The 14,260-nt window shown below is 43.1% G+C and overlaps 1 protein-coding gene across 2 annotated transcripts in view; it reads left to right on the top strand.

The window, feature by feature from the left end:
* LOC109421007 (serine/threonine-protein kinase grp) overlaps nucleotides 1-14,260 on the top strand; it is a 114,549-nt gene that overhangs the window by 75,447 nt on the left and 24,842 nt on the right. For both annotated transcript variants that reach the window (XM_029859298.2, XM_062850603.1), the window contains exons 4-5: nucleotides 8,189-8,366; nucleotides 8,488-8,630. In XM_029859298.2, coding sequence (XP_029715158.1) covers nucleotides 8,189-8,366; nucleotides 8,488-8,630 — 321 coding nt within the window. The remainder of the gene's footprint in view (nucleotides 1-8,188; nucleotides 8,367-8,487; nucleotides 8,631-14,260) is intronic.

The raw sequence follows: 14,260 nt of genomic DNA on the forward strand, positions 1-14,260 counted from the left end.
GAGAGGTTTCACCCCTGCCAGGACCTCTAGGCTCGCATTATGCGTTGAGTGCATGCACCCGAGGGCAATACGCAGACAACGATATTGAATTCGTTCCAACTTTAATAGGTGGCAGTTTGCTGCTGAGTGGAAACAGAAAGAGCCATACTCGAGAACCGAGAGAATAGTCGTTTTGTAAAGTTTTATGAGGTCTTCCGGGTGAGCACCCCACCATGTGCCGGTAATTGTGCGTAGAAAATTGATCCTTTGTTGACATTTTTGCACCAAATACTTGATTTGGGTACCCCAAGTGCCTTTTGAATCAAACCAGACCCCAAGGTATTTCGAAGTCAAAGACTGGTCGATTTCTATTCCCAAAAGATTGAGTTTCAGTTGGGCTGGGTTCCGCTTTCTTGAAAACACAACCAATTGAGTTTTTTGCGGAGAAAACTCGATCCCTAAATTTCTTGCCCAAATGGAAAGATTGTTTAAGGAATTTTGCAATGGTCTTTGCAACATTTCTGCATGTGGGCCTTTGAGAGAAACCACAGCATCATCTGCAAGTTGTCTTAGCGTGCATTGTCCTTCCAGACAGCTATCAATGTCTTTCACGTAGAAATTATAAAGCAAGGGACTTAAACATGAGCCTTGGGGTAGGCCCATGTAGCTAATTCTGGAAGTTGTCAGTTGTCCGAGATTGAAGCTCATTTGTTTTTCTGACAACAAATTATACAAGAAATTATTTAGAATTCCGGGAAGTCCACTATTGTGCAGTTTTTCTGACAATATTTCTATGGAAACTGAATCAAAAGCGCCCTTAATATCCAAGAAAACTGAAGCCAATTGCTCCTTTTCCGCAAAGGCCAGTTGAATATCTGTTGAAAGCAACGCTAGACAATCGTTTGTTCCTTTGCCCTTGCGGAACCCGAATTGTGTATTTGAAAGCAAGTTATTCGATTCAACCCAATGGTCGAGTCGCGATAGGATCATTTTTTCCAACAATTTCCTTAAACATGATAACATAGCAATTGGGCGGTATGAATTATGATCAGACGCTGGTTTACCAGGCTTTTGAATAGCTATTACTTTGACCTGTCTCCATTCCAGCGGAACAATGTTGTTCTCCATGAATGAGTTGAACAGGTCTAGTAATCGTCTTTTCGCGATATCTGGGAGATTCTTTAGAAGATTGAACTTTATCATATCGCGTCCCGGAGAAGAATTGTTTGATGAAAGAAGAGCTATAGAAAATTCCAGCATTGAGAATGGTCTGTCCAGAGAATCGTCTCTTGGGGATGTTTCCCAAGAAATCGGTTGTGCTGGGACTGAGTCTGGGCAGACTTTTTTCGCGAAGCTGAATATCCAACGGTTGGAGTATTCGTCACTCTCATTAGAAGAAGAGCGGTTTCGCATGTTGCGAGCCACTCTCCAAAGCGTTGTCATCGAAGTTTCTCTTGAGAGACCCTCAATAAAGTGTCGCCAATAACTACGCTTTTTCGCTTTTAGCAAGTTCCTCAGTTGTCTTTCAAGTTTTTCGTATTCTTGATAAAGATCCGAGGTGCCATGCTTACGAAAAGCTTTGAAGGCATCAGATTTTTTAAGATACAGTTGAGTGCAATCATCATCCCAGCCAAGTGTGGCTGATCTTCTTTTGAAGGTTGCACTTGGAACGCGTCGTTTTTGTGATTCTAATGCACTTCTGTAAATCAGTTCAGACAGGAATCGATACTCATCCAAAGGTGGGAGAGGATTGGATGATTCAACCCCAAAAGATACCGCTTCTGCATACTTTTGCCAATCGATATTCCTAGTGAGGTCAAAAGGAACCTGAATTGGCTCGTCTGACCTTTCGCAATTATGTTTTATGGTGGTTATAATGGGCAAGTGATCACTACCATGAGGATCTTCGATCACCTTCCATGAGCAATCGAATGATAGTGAACTTGATCCCAAAGAAAGGTCAAGCCGACTTTCTCTACCGTCGGATGCAATGCGTGTCACTTCACCTGTATTCAAAACGTTCAAAGTGAAATCGTCGCACAAATCATAGAAAATAGCCGCTCTGCGATCGTCATATGGCTCGCCCCACCCAGTACCATGTGAATTCATATCACCCAGAATTAAAACTGGATGTGATAGTGCAGAAACTGCATTCCAAAGATGACGGCGGTTAATTGAAATACCTGGAGGAATGTAAACGGAAGCTACGCAAAGATCTTTACCCTTAACGTTTATTTGGCAAGCGACAATTTCTATGCCAGGATGAGTCGGGATTGGAATTTTATAAAATGAGTAACATTTTTTGATCCCCAAGAGTACTCCCCCGTAATGGTCATCTCTATCCTGGCGAATTATGTTGAAATCGTGGAAGTTGAGTTCATCTTCAGAAGAGAGCCATGTTTCACAAAGTGCAAATATATCACAATCTGAGTTGTGAATCAAAAACTTAAACAGGTCTATTTTAGGTTTTAAACTATGACAGTTCCACTGTAGCACAGTGATCATATCTTGCACCTCACTTGATGAATTAGCCATCGAAAGATATGAGCGCAGCAAGGAGGGGCCATGATTGTGTCAAATTCCGAAGATATTCTTCTACTGTTGGGATAAAAATATCAATAATGCCTCGAAGTGTGTCCGGAAGGCCGATGGCATCATATAAGCGATCCACAAGAACCCTGAAAGTTAGCAATCCTCTTTTGGGTTTGGGAGGTTTAGTTGAAGTTCGAGGAGCTTTTGTAGCCTTTTTCTTGCTACTTTGTCGAATGCTTTTTTTTGAAGTATACTTAACAGTCGGAGGCGGATTCACTGGGTCTTTACTGCAGCATGGAACTGAGTAATCAGGGGACTGTTTGTTCGGAGTTTTTAAATTTACTCCGCCTCCTTTTGTATTAGGCAAACTTTTGAGGGAAGATTTCAAAAAGACCTTTCGGCGCAATCCCGGGGAAGATGATGACTTCCTTTTTCCAGGTGCGTGTACCTCCGAAGAAGATCCACCCTCATCAGTTTCGTCATCGTCCTGTTCATCAGAAGACAACTCGTGAAAGGGATTTTCAACTGGGACAGCTGATTCAGACACGGATTCTGGTGTTTTAAAGGATTTCACCATCTCCGCATATGTCTGTTTGGAGCGCTTTATGATAGAGCGACTCTCATTTCGAATGCGTCTTTTGTAAGCCGGGCAAACTTGCAAGTCGTGTGGATCTCCGCCACAGTAGCTACACTTTTCAGCTTCCTGTGTGCAAGAGTCATCTAAATGAGCCTGGTTACATTTGCCACAACGGGGCTTGTTGTCGCAAAAGCTATCACTGTGACCAAACTGCTTGCATTTGGTACAATTGAATACCTTCGGCCTAAAAAGACGCACTGGGTAAAAAGCACCATCAATGACTACAAATTCTGGGAGGACGGAACCTGGGAAAGTCACTCGAAAAAACGCTGATGGCGAGTACACTTTCTCACTCCCTTCAATGGAAACCTTAGACAGCCGCTTACAATCTAGGATTGCCACATCGGGGATAGATCTATTCTTAAAGCGTCCGAATCCGCTCTTGATGTCATCGCACGTCAGCATTTCGTCGAGGATCTTCCCTTCCACCTCTACTTCTCGTGCCGGCACATAGATCGTATATTCACAGCTAAACGCTTCGTGCTGAGCAATTTCATTTGCTGCTTTGTAACTAGGTGCAGTTACACGCAGCTTGGTCTGTTTCACTTGGTGAATAACAGTCCCAGGATACTTACGCGTCAGATCTCGAGAGATTGAGAGTACATTCAACGGTTTGTTTTTGCGCCGGAAATAGACAACCCAAGGCCCAGGCGAAGATGGTTGGTAAAATCGCGTTCGAGCAATGAGATCTTTTGGAGGCGTTTCGCCTCCATTTGAAACTTCCATGTGGGAATAACTATTCCGCACCAAATGAGAGAAAAGAAAATGCACCAAAGAAAAGAAAACAAAACAACCAAACGTCCAATACAATCCAAATTATTTTATGCCGAATGCGATTTTAACTTTGACGCACCCAAATGCATAAAACAGCTTACAGGGGGAAACAGAGGTGGAGCAAAAAAAAACAACCTTGAAAACAATACCGGTTCGGAGAAGCGAGCGAAATTCGGTTCAATTTGAATACGATGCTATACTTAGCCGTATGGACTCGATGTGACTGTAGCAGCTGTCCGTTCGTCCGTCCTGTGTGTTGGCAACGGCTACCTACGGCCGTAGGTAGTGCTCGAACGAATAAAATCAATCACCGTAGAAGCTGTCGGTGATTATAATTATCAGGTGGCACGATACTATGTAGAACTAAGTCTACCTAGTTCGCTCCCTTCGCAGGCGCAATCACCTATGGCACTTAAATTTGCACTTTATTAAACTTTTTACTCGACCAAAAACCCACGCGGGCGGTGGGGAAAAAGACCGAAAAAACTGACTGCAAATAGTACCTTGTGATGAGACCGGGAACTTGTCGACCGACTCGTATAAGCGCTCAGCAAGGAATGGAAGTTTTCGGATTCACAGAAGAGTTACTCGACATTTGGACGTGAATTGACGGCTATGAAAATGGCGGTCAAGTATTTCCGATATTTCTTGGAGGGGCGGCAGTTCGTTATTTTCACCGACCATAAGCCTCTTACATACGCCATGACTACGAACTCATCTAGCAGGCTACCCCACGAAGAACGTTATTTGAAGTACATCTCACAGTTCACCACCGACATCCGCCACATAAATGGTAGCGAAAACACCGTTGCTGATGCTCTTTCCCGTGTAGATGCTTTAGCCGGCATCGATCTTTCAGCGATAGCGGAAGACCAAGCAACTGACGAGCAGTTAAAAGCCCTGATGAAGTCATCGGTTCTCAAGATAGAACCAATTCGAATTCCCAACGTGTCACGACCAGTGTATTGTGATGTATCCTTGAAGAATCGTATTCGTCCTTTCGTTCCAGAGAAGCATCGTGCTGCCATAATGCAGCATTTTCATGGCCTGGCTCATCCTGGGACAAAAGCTACACGGAAGTTAATCTGCGACAGGTTTATATGGGCGTCTATGAACCGAGACATCAACAGATTTGTCCAAGCGTGTGTTGATTGCCAACTATCGAAAGTAAATCGTCATACGACTTCAGCGTTGGCCCCATTCGACCCACCGAAATCCAGATTTCGACACATACATATTGATCTCGTTGGACCCTTGCCGCATTCGAATGGAAATCGATACGTGCTGACTATCATTGATCGTTTTACACGGTGGCCAGAAGCAGTACCGTTATCGGATATGACAGCTCCTACTGTGGCCAGGGCATTAACTTCATGTTGGATATCGCGATTCGGCTCTCCTGAAACCATTACATCGGACCAGGGACGACAATTCGAGTCGGATTTGTTTCGTGAATTGGTTTACATCCTGGGATCTCATCATATTCATACGACTGCTTACCACCCTCAAGCCAACGGATTGGTGGAACGTTTTCATCGAACTTTGAAGGCCGCTTTGATGTGCAAGAAGGGAACTCAATGGAGCGAGGAGCTACCATTGGTATTGCTCGGGTTGAGAAGTGCATATCGAGAGGATTTGAAATGCTCTACTGCTGACCTGGTTTACGGACAACCGTTACGCCTGCCTGGGGAGTTCTTCGATCCACCGGCATCGAATGTTGATCGAACGGATTTCGCAAGATCACTGCATCAACATTTTTCCAGCATGCGGGCACCGGAAACTCGTCATCACTCCAAGCCATCTGTCTTCAAGCACAGTGCACTGAGAGATTGCAGTCATGTATTTATTCGTATTGATTCAGTTCGACGATCTCTGCAGCAGCCCTACGAAGGTCCCTATCAAGTGGTAAGCCGCAACGATAAGCATTTCGAAGTCATCATCTCTGGAAAGAAGCAAATTATTTCAATAGACAGAGTCAAGCCAGCGTTTATGTGCAATCATCAAATCGAAGATCACCCAGAAGACGACACCCGAACGACAGTTACTCCATCTGGTCATCGTGTCCGATTTTTGGTGTAACTGGGGGGGGCCTATGGGGTGTGATTTGTGACCATCCCTATCGCAACGCTTCGCACGAATTGGAGAGAGAAGTGTAGAATAAGAAGTATAGATTGACAGCGCCATTCGAGTTGCGCATTGCGAATAGTAAACATGTTCTGACGAGTAGAGAAATAAAGTAGTTGATAGTATTCTCGATCATTTTATTTCGTACCGCTTCCGTCCACCACAGATGCTTGGTGGGATTCCAATCAAAAAATCTCTGATGGAATGCTGAGAGGAATTTCGGTAGGAATCTCGGGAGAAATTCCGGATTGATCTGGGAAGAAAACTCCAAGAAGAATCCCTGGAAAATGTCCGGGAGCAGTTCTTGAAAGAATCCCCGAGTAATCCTTGCTTTAGTCCTGGGGAGATTTCCTGGAGAAATCTTAAGAACTATTGAAGGAATCCTGGAGTAAATCCCTAGAAGTGTTCCGACGAAAATTATACATGGAGGAATCCCGGGAGTGATCTCCTAATAAGGAAGCAAATTTTGAGAGGTTTTTTGGGAGGATTAGGAATATCGAAAGAAATCCTTACAAGAATTCCGGAAGTATCTTGGAAGAAAACTTCAAGAAAAGTTCCTGTAATATTCCCCGGAAAAATCCTTGCTAAAGTCCAGAGATGAATTTCTTGAGAAATCTTGAAAATTCCTGGAGGATTCCTGGAATAAATTCCCCGAAGAATTCCGAAAAAAGGCAATCCTCGAAGTAATCCTATTGGGAATCTTTGGGAGAATCTCAAGCGGTATCCTTGGAAAAATTTCAATGAAAAAAAAATTCTGAGAAAATTCTCGGGAGAAATGCCTAAGAAAATTCCAGAAGGATCTCGGAAGAAAACTCCTGGAGAATTCTCGGCAGGAATCCTAGCTGGAGCCTTGCTAGTGAATGCCTGAAATGAAATACTAGTCCCGGGGAATAAACCTGGGGCAATCTTTGGAGGAATCCTATTAGGAATCACTGGATGAATCCCAAGAAGGATTTTTAGGGGAATCCTTATAAAGAAATCCCTGACGAAATTCTGGCAGGAATCTCGAAATGTATCTTGGAAGGACTCTCGGAAGAAATCCCTTGAAAGATTCCGCACGAATCGAGGAAGAAAACTTCAAGAAAAATCCCTGCAAAATTTCCGGGAGAAATCCCTGCAATAATCTCGCATGGAATACATTTCGAAGCCCTGGAAATCTATGGAATGACTCCCTAGAATAGTCCCAGGGATAATACCTGGAGAATTCCCGGGAGTAGTCTTTGGAGGGCACCCTAATAGGAGGTACCCGGGAAAGAATCACAAGAAATATCTCCGCGGAATTGAAAAAAAAAAAAAATCCTGAAGAAATTCCGGGAGGAGTTCCGTTAGGAAACTGGTGAGGTATCTCTTTTGGAAGGAATCTCGGAACAAAGAAACTCCAAGACCAATTCCTGGAAAATCCCAAAGAACAATCGTTGTAAGAACCTCGGAAGTAATCCTTGTTGGACGAACTTTTAGAATCCCTAGAGGAATCCTGGAATTAATCCCGGCTAAATAGTTGAAATAGTCTTGGGAGAACTCCAGGACCTCTTGCGGAGTCCTGGAATCCCTGGTTGAATGTTTTACGAATAAAACCTCGGAGGTAATTTTTCCTTTTGAAATTTTCAGGAGGAATACAACGGATTTGATTTTCAATCTGCGGTCGTCGTCGTGCTTTAATGTAAAAATTTTTACCACCCGATGCGATGATATTCGCTATTCGGTGAGCTCGTTCCATGCTCATATTTTATTTTGAATGTTCAGACAGCTATAAGTACGCAAAGGTACTGTACACTTGGTCCCTAGTAGCAACGTATGTCGTACTAACATTCCTTCCCTTCCTCGATGACCGTAAGGGCTTGACTGGTGCCGTTATTGACTTTACATAGCATTGTACTCTAGCTCCATTCGTTAGCTCTATGTGCAACTTTGATTGTTATCTGTGCTCATGCTCATTTTGGGATACTGGACCATTTCGGGAAACTGGTTTTCGGGTTTATGGAATTTTGGTAACGAACAGAAGGATACCTAAAACTATCACTTTTCTCATAGGCGTCGGGTCACTTTGCGGTCTTCGACGAAGATGTTATTTGACTAGAAGTAGCCAACCGATATTATCGCTTCTCTATATTGACCATTTTCTTGTTTTCGCTTTTCTTCCAGAACCGGACGTCGGAATGCCCATCCCGGAAGCGCAGCGGTACTTCAACCAACTGCTGTCCGGTGTGGATTATCTGCACACCCGGGGCGTAGCCCATCGGGACCTGAAGCCAGAAAACCTCCTCCTAGATGAACACGACAACGTCAAAATCTCCGACTTTGGCATGGCCACCATGTTTAGGTAGTAGGTACACTTCCGTGAGCCGTGCGAAAGCCTTTCGGGGCCGCCCCACCACCGCAGATCCAGGAAGTTCTAATGTGTTCGTTTCTTGTTGTTTCTCTCTTCTTTTCCACCAACGCAGAATGAAAGGTCGGGAACGACTGCTGGACAAGAAATGCGGCACCCTGCCGTACGTGGCACCCGAGGTGCTAGTGAAACCTTATCAGGCCACCCCCGCCGATATCTGGTCCTGCGGAATCATTCTAGTCACGATGCTGGCCGGTGGTAAGTGCCGTTCGAGTACTATTTACCCATATCTTTGTGCGACAATCCCCCATCGTTGCACAACACCCCTCGCTCTCACATTACATTGTGCTGTGTTTTGCTACTAACTGCCGCCATTGATTCATTTTCCTTGCTATTCCAATATATGATTTTTGCTCGAATGCTTCGTGAATATTTGGAAGATTTTTTTTTAAGTTCGCGGTTTGACGATTTTTTTTTTCTGTCGTTGTAATTTCCACATCTTTTGTGTAATTTTTGCTCTCCCTTATCGTGTCGCACTGCAAATATTGACATGTATGGCTATAAATGGCTTGAAACTGAGTGATTCAAACCAAACCGTGCAACCACTACCGTGTTCTAATCATCATCTGTGTCAGCTGGAAAATTTGATTGATTGCTGCTACTGCTGCTGCTGCTGTTGCTGCTAAGAGTGAGCATTTTTCAAGCGAATGGCTTTATGCAAGTATCCCGACAAAGTGTTTATACTTAAGTGTCACCAATAACGGCTGTTACGATGGGTCCAAAATCTGGGTTATTATGCAAGTTTCGTAGAAGCCAATGAAAGTTATTTTTAGTTTTTTAAAAGTATGTGTACTCCGGAGAATATTTGCTTATTGAGTGTTTCTGGAACTTCAACTTGAAGTATATTCTAGGATCTTATCTTCAAAAGCATCGGACCATAAGTAGGAAAACCGCTATGATTGAGTTGCTTCATCAGCGTATCTGCTACGAGATTCTACAGAAGTGGTGACAAGACTCCCCCTTGGGAGCATCCACAAACATTATAAAATACTGATTGACGTAATGTCGAGAAGTGACGTTGTCAAAAGCATCCTTGATATATCTAAGAAAACACCCAAACAAGATTGATATTGAGTGACTGCTTTTTCGATATCGTAAATAACTTTGCGTTAACGAGTCACAGTGAACTTGCAAGATTGGTAGACATGTTGGTTCACATGAAGAGGTATATAAACCAGATGAACATCACGGATGTGATGAACGACAATATAATAAGAAGAAAAGATATTCTTTTTGGGTCTAAAACTCTGCTTCTTTTTACGACACAAGCCACTCCACGACCCAAGCTAAATTCCAGTGGGAACGTAGAGACATAAAGAAGAAGAATTGTAACTCCTAGAGGAATTCCCGGGGGAGCTTCTAGAGACATTTTTGGTGGAATGTTTAGAAATTCCTCTATGGAACTCTTCAAGAATCTCCCGGTGGATCTCCTGCAGAAAATTCCATTAGAACTCAGAATGATTCTCGGCGAAACTCCTAAAGAAATACCCGGTGAAACTCATAGAGGAATTCTCAGTGGAACTTCCAGAGAAGCTCTCTGTGGAACTCCCAGAGGAACTCCTAGAATTATTCATAATGACACTCCTAGTAGAGGTCCCGGTGTAACATCTGTAGAAATTCCTCGTAGAACTCCTAGAAAAATCCTTCGTGAGACTCTTGCAAGAATTTCCCGTGGAACTCTTGAAGAAAATATCGGCGGAACATCATGAAGGTCCTAGTTGATTTTCAAGAGGAACTTCCGGTGTAACACTTGGAGAAATTTCCGAAGAAACTCCCAGAGCATTTCTCGAAGGAACTCTTGAAGCAATTCCCAGATGAACTTGTGGAGCGATTTTTGGAGCAACTACTAAAGCAATTTTTGAAGGATTTCCTGTTGGAATTCCCAGAGACTCCTAAAGGAGGAGCTCCAGGAGATATCCCCGGATGAACTCCTGTAGGATCATCTGCAGCAATTCCCGGAGGAACTCGTAGAATAACTCCCGGAGGTACTCCAAGACCAATTCCCGCAGGAAATCCTGGAGCAATTCTCGAAGGAACTTCTGGAGCAGTTTCCGGAGGAACTCCCAAAGCAATTTCGAAGGAACTCTTGAAGCAATTCCCGTAGGTAAGGTCCAAGAGTAATTCCCGGAGAAACTCCTGGAGCAATTCTCATAGGAACTGATAGAACAGTTTCCGGATGAACTCCTATACCAATTCACGTAATTATTCCTGAAGGAATTTCCGTAGGAATTCCTGGAGAAATTCTTGGAAGAACTCCTGGAGAAATTCCCGGAGGAATTCCAGGAGAAAATCCCGGAGGAATTCTTGGAAAACTCTTAGTGGAATTCGTATTGGTACTACTAGAGGAATTCTCGATAGAACCCCACGAAGAATTGTCAAAAACAACTTTTAGAGATTCCTGGAGAATCTCCCAAAGAAATTCCCGGAAGTCCTCACTGGGAATTCATCCAGAAGTTTCGTAGAAAGCCTCCAAGATTTTGCAATAGAAATTTCTCTAGTTACCGAAAACTTTTGTAGGAGAGAATTTCCGGGAATTCCTGCGGAAGATTCTCCAGGAATCTCTAGAGGATTTTCGGCAGTTCTATCGAGAATTTCTCTTGTAGTACCTACCAAATGCGAATTCCTCTTGTTCTACGAAAATTTCTTCCAAAATTTTCAACGGGAATTTCTCCAAGAGTTCCTACCCAAATTGCTCTAGGAGTTCTCTACGTGAATTCCTTTGAGAGTACCTCGGGGAATTGCTCTAGAAGTTTCTTGCTCCAGGAGTACCTCCGGGAGTTCTCTAAATAGGAGTTCATTCAGGAATTGCTGCGGAAATTCCTTTGGGAATTGGTACAGGAATTTCTCCGGGAATTACCCCAGGAGTTCCTCCTGGGATTCCTCCGAGAATATCTACAGGAATTCCTCCTGGAATAATTCTGCGAATTTCTCCAGGAACGCATCCAGGAATTCCTCTGGTAGTTACTCCAGATATCGCTCCAAGAGTTCTTCTGGGATTCGCTTCAGGAGTTACTCCGGGAATTTTTTCAGGAGTTTCTCCTGGAATTGCTCTGCAAGTCCCTTGGGGAATTATTCTAGGAGTACCTTCTGGAGTTGCTCTAGGAGTTCTTCCGCAAATTGCATCAGAAGTTTCTTCAGGGGTTTCTGCAGGAGTTTCTTCGGAAATTGTCCCAGGAGTTTCTCCGTAAATTCCTCCTGGAGTTCCTTTGGGAATTCCTCCAGGGAATAGCTCTAGTGGTTGCTCCAGAAATCGCTCCAAGAGTTCCTACTGGAATTATTTCAGGAGTTATTCCAGGAATTCCTCCGAGAAATGCACTGGGTATTTCCCCAAGTGTTCCATCGAAAATTTATCTTGAAAATCATCTAGGATATGATGGAATACCTGTATGAGTTCCACCGCGAATTCATCCGGGTGTTTCACTGGAACATCTAGGCGGTTCACCGAGAGCAATTCTAGATGATCATTCGGAGCAATCAGAGATTCCAGCTAAAATCCATTAAGGAGTTTCAACGGAACTTACAGGAGTTTCTCCAAGATTTCCATCGGAAATTCTTCCAGGAGTTCCACCGAGAATTTCTCTAGAAGTGCCATCTGGAATTCCTCCAGATGTTACACCGGAACCTCTAGGGGTTACACAGTGAATAACTCTAGGAGTTCCACCGGAAGTTCCACCAGCAATTCATCTAGGAGTTCAACTAGAAATTGTCACCGGATCAGTGAATCAAAACTCAACCATCGCGCAACAATAACGACAATGTCGCAACCTGAATTTGTTGCGACATTCTACCCAATGCGACATAGGTTTGTCCCAAGTTGTAAAAAATGGGATAAAGATCATACAGCACGAGTTTAGATATTTTTAAGTCTTGCATTGTAATTTTCGAGCGGTAACTTCGAGTCGGTAAACACTGCAACGTTGCTGGATATGTATCATCAAAAAGTTTTGATTTTGGGTTGGTAATAATTGACTATTCACGAGTTGAAAAGTACGCAACAAATTCAGCTTCCGTTTTGTCTGCAACAATTTTTTTCGGGATCATGTCATTATCTGTTACCAGTTGGGATAAAGAGTAATCGCTGCGCCTTCTTTATTGCTTGTTTTGTGCCTCTTTTGTCTGACAATTCTCTTCACTGCACCGGATATTTATCTAGGAGTTCCGCCGCAAATCACTTTAGGAATTCCACTGGAAGTTGCTCCAGAAGTTCCATGGGAAACCTTTGAGGGATTTCTGATGAAACTTCTGGAACAACTTCTGAATAAACTTCCAGTAGAACTTGGAATTCCTAGAGTGATTGCCGGCGGAACTCCTAAACACTTCCACGGAGAATTTCTCTAAAAGTTCCATCGGGAAACACGGTGGGAGTTCCACTGTTTCTCCAGAAGTTTCATGGGGAATATCTCAAGCAGTTCCACCGGGAGTTCCACGTATAAGTTCCACTGAGAGCTCCTCTGGAAGTTCCACCGAGAATTTCTCTAGGTGGTAAACTGGGAATTCTAAGAGTTTCCCCGGGTAATCATCTGGAAGTTCCGCCGGGAATCACTCTAGCACTTTCACTAACTAGAAGTTTCTCCAGAAGTTCGGGATATTCTTTAGGAGTTGCATTCGAAATTCCTCTAGAAGTTCCACTGGGAATTTCTCTAGAAGTTCCATCGGGAATAACTCTAGGAGTTCAACTGAGAGTTTTCCCAGAAGTTTCATAGGGATTTTTTTCAGGAGTTCCACCTGGTCCAAGTGTTAGACTAGAACCTGTAGCAGTTCCATCTGGAATTCCTCTAGCGGTTCAACCGGGAATTTTTCTAGAAGTTCCACCACAAATAACTTCAGTAGTTGCTCTGAGGGTTCCTCCAGAAGTTCCATTGGGAATTTCTCTAAAAGTTCAACCTGGAATTCCTCCAAGCATTCCACTGTAATCTCTAGGAGTTCCAATGGGAATTGTTCAAGAAGTTCCACTGTATTTTTTTTTTTCTTGGAGTTTCACTTACAATTCCTCCTGGAGTTTCAATGGCAATTTCTCTAGAAGTTTTACTGATACTTCCTGTAGGTATTCCACTGGAAATTCTTCCGGAAGTTGCTTTTGGGATCTTTTGCAGGATTTCATCTGAGAACTCTTCCAGAACTTTCTTCGGGAATTTTTGCAGACGCTCCGTAATTTATACCAGTACTTCTCCGGAAACTCTTCTGAAACTACTCCCTGGAATTATTCCGGGGGTTCTCTGAGAATTCGTATTGAAGTTGCCTTGAAAATTATTTTAGAACCAGAGAAAACTTCCGAAAATCATTCGACCGCGTTACCCAGGAGTTGTCCTCGAAGTTCCACCATGAAGTCTTTCAAGGAATTCCTCTGGGAGTAGCTCCGGAAGTGGATCCGAAAATTTTTCAAAAGTTCCTCCGAGAGTTCGTCTAAAAATCTCTCATTGATTTTTCCAGAAGTTCCTCCGGATTTGTTTAAGAAATTATGACAAAAGTTTTTCCAGGAATTGTTCTAAAAGTTCCTTCTGAAAAATCCTTTTGAAAATTTCATGTAGAAATTATTTAGTAAGATCTACCGCAATATCTTCGAAAGTTCCTTCGGAAATTCGTTTAAAATTCCTTTGAAAGTTCTTTCGAAAATTTATCCGGGTACTCTCCTTAGATAAATTCCAAGAAGAACTCCGGTAGAAATCAAGGAAGGAATTCTGTAAAAAATTTGCGTCAGAATTTAAAGACGGAATCGCGGTAAAATCCAAGGAGAAATACCACAAGGAATACAAGGAAGAATTCTGGACATAATTTTGGGAGAAATAGTCAGAGGAAATTCGGATCAAATTCTGTATAGGTTTCCAAGC

Source organism: Aedes albopictus, chromosome 2 (genome assembly GCF_035046485.1).
Source record: "Aedes albopictus strain Foshan chromosome 2, AalbF5, whole genome shotgun sequence".
Lineage (NCBI taxonomy): Eukaryota > Metazoa > Arthropoda > Insecta > Diptera > Culicidae > Aedes > Aedes albopictus.